This window comes from Larus michahellis, chromosome 9, assembly GCF_964199755.1.
Source record: "Larus michahellis chromosome 9, bLarMic1.1, whole genome shotgun sequence".
NCBI lineage: Eukaryota > Metazoa > Chordata > Aves > Charadriiformes > Laridae > Larus > Larus michahellis.
In genome coordinates, this window is record NC_133904.1 from 44991662 (window position 1) to 44999533 (window position 7872).

General features: G+C 58.9%; 1 protein-coding gene across 1 annotated transcript; it reads left to right on the forward strand.

The window, feature by feature from the left end:
* The first annotated feature begins 3948 nt into the window (after window positions 1-3948).
* LOC141748364 (transcription factor SOX-3-like) lies at window positions 3949-6128 on the forward strand. Its single transcript, XM_074600314.1, has one exon. It carries the CDS (start codon window positions 4346-4348, stop codon window positions 5300-5302), a length of 957 nt encoding a protein of 318 aa, XP_074456415.1. The 5' UTR covers window positions 3949-4345; the 3' UTR covers window positions 5303-6128.
* Window positions 6129-7872: the final 1744 nt, after the last annotated feature.

Below are 7872 nucleotides of genomic sequence, written 5' to 3' on the forward strand. Positions count from 1 at the left end.
CAATTTGGAGCTGTTTTTTTGACACGACACTGTTAGATAGGGAACAAAATCTCCTAACAACCTTGGGCTGCAGAACCAGCCTGAAATGACCCATGATTTAACAGCCACGTTACCAAGCTGGAAACTTCTGGGGGAGGACGTGGATTCGAGCCTAAAACAGGGATCAAACCAAGAAGCACGTGAACTTCTATCTTGCGTGTCGCTAAAAGCCTGGGCATTTTTGGAGGATCATCCTAGCGAGGGTCAGCAGGGTCCAAACGAAAGGGGCGCGCAGCTCCCTTGTCTGGGCAAGTTTTGAAGACAAGCCCTCACTGATCTCGGTCGGGAGTTAGGCTGGGGACCAGGGGAGATGTTTTAATAATAGGATTAAACGGGGCCGGCTTGGTGCATAGCATTATTCTTTAAAAGCCAGCGATCCTCTCTGACACGGTTCCAAGATTCCCCCAAGCTCTACTGGAGCTGCAATTAACATATATTAATGGCTGTCGCTTATTAAGCGCTGATTGCGTAAGAAGCAGACGGTCCCTTTCAAATGTGCCTTTTCAACCGTGGGTTTTCTCTCGCGTTCAAGTTGGATTGTGCTGTAAACTCCTGATTTCGGCTCACGCTCCTTTGTCACCAGAAAGAGGAAAAAAAAAAAGGAAAGTGGAATTCTCTACCTTTGACAACTGTATTTGCACAACCCCGAGCGTTCCCCGACCCCCACCAGACACATGGGGCTCTCCGGCCCCGGACAACTTCTCCCCTCGTCCCGGCCGCCGCCGGGGAGTGAATTTAAGAAAATGGCTCCAGGCATGAGGCTTCCCCCGCCCCGTTTACTGCGCTGGCCGGGTCCTCTCTCCTGCTTTCTGCCCCTTCCCTACTTTACAGCAGCTCCGGAGGCTCCATCCCCTTTCCCGGGATACAGGACGGGCAGCACCGAGGAGCAGGCGGAGGCTTGAATTCGCTTGTGGCTGCCGAGAGGATGGTGGGATCGGACCTTTTAAAGCGCTCTGCAGGTAACTTTAGGGAGCAGCAGTCGGTATAGCGGGACTCGCCCCGCTTCCTCCTCTCCCCCCCCGCCTAGCCGGCCATCTGTAGTTTTCAGGCGAGGTGAGGGAGAAGGGAGCTACTTCTCCCTCCGGCCCCGCTCGCATTTGCGGGAGCGGTGGGGTGCCAGCTCTGGAGGTAGCTCCGAGCCTCCCTTCCTTGTCCCCCGTCCTCCATGGGGGCAGCCGGCTGCAGGTGCTGCCTCGCCGCGGGCTGTGCTGCACCCGGAGAGCGGTGGGCGGCTGCCCCGGCCAGCTCCGCGCCCCGGTGCGCAGCGCCCGCGGGGCCGCGCCAGGGCAGGGGACACACCCGCCCGGCGGGGAAGGAGAGGACCCGACTTCTGGCTCTCCTCTCAGGCGCTGAAATCGCTAAAGAAATCCTACCCGGAGTTTCCTACATGCACCCGTCGCTAAGGCAGTGGGGTTCCAGCAGCGTGTCCCTGCTCACCCCTTCTTCTGAAAATAGAAGTCAACCACATTTTTAAGTGTTCTCAGAACACGTGCGGCATGGGAACCTTAGCGCAGTGGGAGCATTGCAGGGACCTGTGAAGTGTGGAAATGCACGAATCAATAATTTTTTATTCAGTCAGGTTCAGTTCATCTAGAAGACTAGCGATATATCAAGAGAAATGCCTTACTTTGAAATAATACGGATCGTAAAGTGTTAAATAGCGTGGCCTTTGGAAAAAAAGTGAAATAATTGGAGTCTCAGGCAGCGGAAAGACAAATTCAACGACAAAGTAAGAGTCTGAAACTTAACGTTGTAATATTTATTTAAACATCGAAGGAAACATCGTTCACGAGGCTTTCAGTGTGTCCTCTAATTCCGTATACCGCCTCATTTTTCGTTGCATGCAAGCGCGTTAAGATTCTCCCGTTTATATAAAGTAATTTCAAAGAACTGTCAGGGTATATATCAGTCCGCTTTCCAGCCCAGCCTGGCACGTCTCAAACCTCGGTTAAAATATTTGAAGGGGTCTGAGGTTAAATACGGCTGTCTGAAGCTTTTCTAGTATGTTGCAAAAGTTACAAGCGAACTACGCCCGAGGTGCGATACCGCCTGAAACATCACCTTCCGCTGTCACCCTGTCCTCTTGGGCTGCAAAATTTTGGCTTCACCCAAGAACACACTAGCAGCAAACCAAACAAAAACAGAGACAAAATACTGACTACACTACAGCTCGTCGCAAGTGGTATTTATTTCCCCTTCGACTTTGTTCAACAGATGATTTTGTCAAAAAAAAAAAAAAGAAATCCGTACAAAACCAGTGGCGCCTTAAACTCACAGCAGTGCTCAGATCCACGCAAATAAAAATCCCACCACGACACCGTGCTGTTTCCAGAGTACCACCTCTGCTGTTTTAAGCCGGCTCGTTTGGCTCCCCCGACCCCGGGAAGCGCTGAGCGGGGCTGCACGGTGCCGGGCGGAGCCGTCCCGTCCCCCGCCCTCCTGAAGCCCCCCTGGCCCGGAGCCCCCTCCCTGGCGTCCGCAGCGCGGCGGGCTCGGGGCTGGCGGCACCGGCTCGGGCAGTGCCTCCCTGTCCAGCCTGGAGCCCTGCCCTAGAGTCGTCCTCTCCCCCTGCACCGATTACCGTCGTTATCCTCGCTGTCTTCTCCTTGGGGCAACACCAGCGGCTGCCAAGCCGGGGAGCTGCACCGGCAGCATCCCTCCTCACCGGGCGCCCCCAGTACGGGACGTGATGCCCGGACACGTCCCTACCTCAAGCCCCCCCGACCCCCCCCTGCGCCCCACAGGCCCCCGGGGCGGTTTGCTCAGAGCTACACGGGCGGAACCGGCCGTGCTGCCCACCTCCTCCGGCACCGGGGCTCTCCCAGCGCGTCTCCGAGCAGATTCCAGGCTCGGTTTGCCTCTCCTCCCCTCACCGGGAGAACCGTCCGGCTTCCCCGGACGGAGCTGGAGCGGGGCGGAGGGGAGAGGATGAGCAGGGACAGGGCAGCGCGACCCGTCTGCCCGCCGGCCCCGCAGCAGCAGGGCGAGGAAAGCCGGGTAGCCCCACGCCCGCGGTGCTTTCAAGGAGCTGCCAGCCCTGTCCGTGCAGGTGCCGTGTCCGTGCCTCTGGGGAAGGAAGGAAGGGAGGGAGGGAGGGAGGAAAGATGGAAGGGGAGGGAAGGGACGGAAAGGAAAGCCCATGATTGACAGCTCTGGTGAGCCCCACTCCACTCACACACCCTCCGCCAAAGTTTTCTTTCACACGGAGCGAACTTTGCTGTTGCCATGAAACTTGGGAGTTTTGCAAGCGCCGTTCCCTCCCCATCCCCCCTTCTCTTTGGGGCAGCCGAGTGGAAAAACTCAAGTGGCAACGCGGTGGGCGTAGGTGGGGAAGGCTCGGAGCGCCCTGCCGGCAGCCAGCCCGGCCCCGCTCGCTCCGCTCCGCCGTCTCCCCCGGGCTGCGCCGGCGTTCTGCCGCGGAGCAGCCCCTCTCCCGCCGGGACGGAGTGCCCGGCGGCCGTGCCCGGTCCCGGCAGGGCAGTGTAGGTTCTCCCCCAGGAGAGGGCTCAGAAGTGGAAGAGTTGACTCCGTTACCCCTCTCTGCCCTTCATCCGGGGGAGGTGTCCGTGCAGCTCGGGGTCGCTCCGTCTCCAGGCAGCTTCTCCAGGCTTGGCACAGGACTGTGCATCCACCCGGGAGCCCCAAACCTCTTTCTGCCCGGCAAACTCACGGCTCCCCCTTGCAAGCACAGTGTCCCGCCCCGCCCCTCCTCCCCGCGCCCCCGGCGGGCAGCCCCGACCCGCCCGGCCCCGTTCCTTCCCCCGCCGCGCGGCCAGCGGGAGCCCCCACCGGCCCCTCCGCACCGCGCAGCCCTGTCTCTGCCCCGGCCCGCCGCCGGGGGCAGGTGCAGGGCCCCAGGGATGCGGGGCAGCGGCGCCCGGGGACGCGGCGAGGGGGAGGAACGGGACCAGCAGCCCCCAAACGCCAACTTTTTGGCTCCCCCCGCCCCCCAGCTGGTCAGTTACCGGCGTCGGGGCTGTCGGGAACCGCCCGCTGATTGGCTGCCGCTCGCTCATTTATAGCCCGTCAATCAAATACCCCGGGACTGGTGTGCGCATCGCTCGGCGCTGCCCGCGGGAAGCGCTCCGCACCGCTCTGCAGGCGCGGCCGCAGCGGCACCACCTCGGGGAGCCGCGCCTCCGCCCGCCAGGCAGAGAAACTTCCTCCTCCCGCAGCAGCCGCCCAGACAGGTTCTTTTCCCTTTCCTTTTTTTTTTTTTTTTTTAAATTTTTTTTTCCTAACTTCCTCTCCCCGATCTGGTGCCCGCCTGCCCGCCACACTGGCGCACCTCTTGCCGGCTCCGGCCATGTACAGCATGCTGGAGACTGAGATTAAGACGCCGCAGCCCACGCCGGGCAGCGCCGGGGGCAACCCCGCTCCGGGGAGCAACGGTAAAGGCGGCGGAGGCGGCGGGGCCAGCAACGGCACGGGAGCCGGCTCGGACCAGGACCGGGTGAAGCGCCCCATGAACGCCTTCATGGTGTGGTCGCGGGGCCAGCGGCGGAAGATGGCCCAGGAGAACCCCAAGATGCACAACTCGGAGATCAGCAAGCGCCTCGGGGCCGACTGGAAGCTGCTGAGCGACGCCGAGAAGCGGCCCTTCATCGACGAGGCCAAGCGGCTGCGGGCCGTGCACATGAAGGAGTATCCGGATTACAAATACCGGCCCCGGAGGAAGACCAAGACCTTGCTGAAGAAGGACAAATACTCGCTGCCCGGCAATCTGCTGGCCCCGGGGGGGGGCAACGCGGTGAGCAGCCCCGTCGGGGTGGGACAGAGGATTGACACTTATGCCCACATGAACGGCTGGACCAACGGGGCTTACTCACTGATGCAAGACCAGCTGGGCTACAGCCAGCACCCGGGCATGAACAGCCCCCAGCTGCAGCAGATGCACCGCTACGACATGACGGGCCTGCAGTACAGCCCCATGATGTCCACGGCCCAGACCTACATGAACGCCGCCTCCACCTACAGCATGTCCCCCGCCGCCTACGGGCAGCAGCCCTCCACGGCCATGAGCCTGGGCTCCATGGGCTCGGTGGTGAAATCCGAGCCCAGCTCGCCGCCTCCAGCCATCACTTCCCACTCGCAGAGGGCCTGCCTGGGAGACCTGCGGGATATGATCAGCATGTACCTGCCCCCGGGGGGGGATGCCACAGACCCTTCCGCCCTGCAGGGCAGCAGGTTACACAGCGTCCACCAGCACTACCAGAGTGCCGGGACTGGCGTGAATGGTACCGTACCACTAACTCACATATAAACTTGGCTGCTCCGGACGGCTCCCCGTCTTAATCCCTAACCCCACCACCGCTCCCTGACTGCACCGGGACGTACGGCAGTGTTGCTCGGCTTAGCAGACTTAATACTAACTTTGGAGAAACTTTAAAAAGGAAATCCGTTAGTTGTGTCTTTTTTTTTTTTTTGTACAAAAAAATAATACTTGAGCAAGCTGTTATTTTTAATAGAGCACAACTCCTGCCTCCTAGAAGCCGCTGTGAAGTTTTCAAACCACGGCAACTTCTTTCCTGGTTTCTCCTAGGTTGGGCACTGTTTTATTCGCTTAAAAGTTTTTAGAAGATCTTGCATCTTCCCGTTTGATTTCTAGTGTTGCAATGACATAAAAGAAAAACCCGGCGGGCTTTTGTTTTTAAACTCAATCGTTGTGGTTTCATAAGTGTTTTGTTCTTCCCGTTTTACCGAGTCTCGCTTGGTTTCTATCCACAATCTGTAGCTTTCACGAGTTTTTAACTTTAGGGTTTTGTTCCTTAAAAAAAGGGGAGGTGGGAGAGAGCTGTGCGGGTCGCAAACGCATTTCTTTTATTTATAGTAAGTTGTGTGTCTTGGTTTTTCTAAAGCTGTAAACTTATGTAAATTGGTTTGTGAATTTTACTGTGAACTATGTTTTGACATATCAGATGAAGAAACGTTTTAGTTTTGTTTACCGGATTTCTTCGTAAGAAAAAAAAAAAAAAAGGTCATCGAAACACTCCTTCCCTCTCCCTGACCCTAGTCCTCGTTTGCTTCCTTCTTCCAAAAGAAGAGAGATCAATAAATTTTATATCAGGCACGTCGGCGGTCTCCGGGAGCTTTGTGCGGGGGCGGGCGCGCAGCCGGTCCCTCCGCGGCGGCGGGGAGCGCGGAGCGGGGGCGGCAGGCGCCTCGCCGGGGGCTCCGCGCCGGGGCTCCCCGCAGCAGCCGTCGTCCCGCCGCCCGGCCGAGGAGCCCGGGAGCTGCCATCGTTTTTCGGCCGGGTTTCTGCGGCTGCCGCGCTGCGCTGTATTTCGGTTGGAGGGTTTGGGGGTGTGCTCCTTCGATTTGGTTTTCTCCTAAAGAAAAGCTGGACCCGAACCGGGAAAACGTCGCTGCGCTACTGAGGCTGCTCCTTTCCCGAGCCGCCGGCCACTTGTTGCCGCTCCGCCCGGCTGGTTTCCCCCGGCCGACGGGGAGGAAAGGGGGTTGGTTATACGTGTGCGCCTCGGTTGTTTTTTTTGTTTGGTTCGTTTTTTTTTTTTTTTCTCTGGAGGATTTGCCTAGAAACCCGAGCTCATCTGAAATATTTACAAAAGTAAAACCCATTGGGGAACTCTTAATTAGAGTCTATTAAAAATGAATGGTTACAGGAGTCCCCAGAGGAAATAAATAATTCAGTCTTTTCAGTGTGTTTGACTAGTGTGGTTTTAGTCTGGGAAACTTTTATTTTCCTTTAATTTTATTTTTTTTAGGGGTCTGCGTTATTCCTGGGTGTGTTTCTGTGGGCGCTGTGGAACAGCCCGGAGCTGCAGCCCCCGCGGAGCCCCGGGGCCACCGGCCGAGCGGCAGACCGCTTCTCCCTCCCTGCGCTCGGCGGCAAAAGTCGCCTTCTCGGCCGACCCCGCACGCCCGCCCTCGGCTCCTCCTGGCCCAGAGCGACGGCCCGGCGGGGCCGCGGGCCGGGCTCCGAGCTCGCCCAGCCGGGCGGCCGCTCCGCAGCCAGAGCGCCCGTGCAGACGGTCAGTGCATTTCGCAGCGCAACCTCCCCCTCGAGTCTCTGCCTTTGGTTTGCTTCCGCTAACCTTTTCGCCGTTTGTCTCAGTACAGAAGGAAAGGGACCGGGAGGGTGCTCTTGTTCTTCGGTTTGGTTAAAAGGGCCTGCTCTGCTCACTGCTTATGAACAGCGGCTTCGGGGAGACTTTCTCCCCCTCCGCTGCCCGGTGGCCGAGATATGCTGAGGGCGGTGGGAGCCGCTTTCCCTTCCCCACTGGTTTCCTCCCTGCCCGGCCGCTTTCCACCCTCCCCGGCGGCTGGGCCGGGGGCTCCGCGCTGCCTCCCGGTCCCGCAGCGTGGATGCCCCGGGAGGGGCACCTGCCTCACTCACCGCCGGGAAGCACGTCCGGGATCGGACAAGGCCTTCCTCCGGCTCTTCTAAGAGGAAAATCAATGATGTTCTGCAAACCTCAGCGAGAGTCTGCTTGCCGGGTGCCCGGCTCCTGGCCACCCGGGGGAGGGGGAGTGCAGGGAACAGCTGCTGCAGGTCCTCAACCCGGGGAGAGACCCCAAGCCCGCGCACGTTGCACTCTGCTCAGACAAGCCCCTGGGCCCGTCCGTTCTCTGGTCTGTGCGGTAAGCCCCTGGCACCACACATACTCCCCTCAGCTCAGGAACAGCCATGCCCGAACGGGGGGTTATCACTTTGCAAATGAGAACCCGATGTGTTTAATACCTTCAGCTCAACTCCTTCCATAACATTTCTGGTGAAATTTGGCCAACCTGTGGTGTTGCTTTCTCCTGTTTGTGCTGCTACCCTTCAGGTAGGAGTGTGCCTGTTACTGGCTCTGTGAGGAGAAGCAACCC

Coding starts and splice junctions, on each gene's coding strand:
- LOC141748364 (XM_074600314.1), top strand. CDS start 4,346: ATGTACAGCATGCTGGAGACTGAGATTAAGACGCCGCAGCCCACGCCG.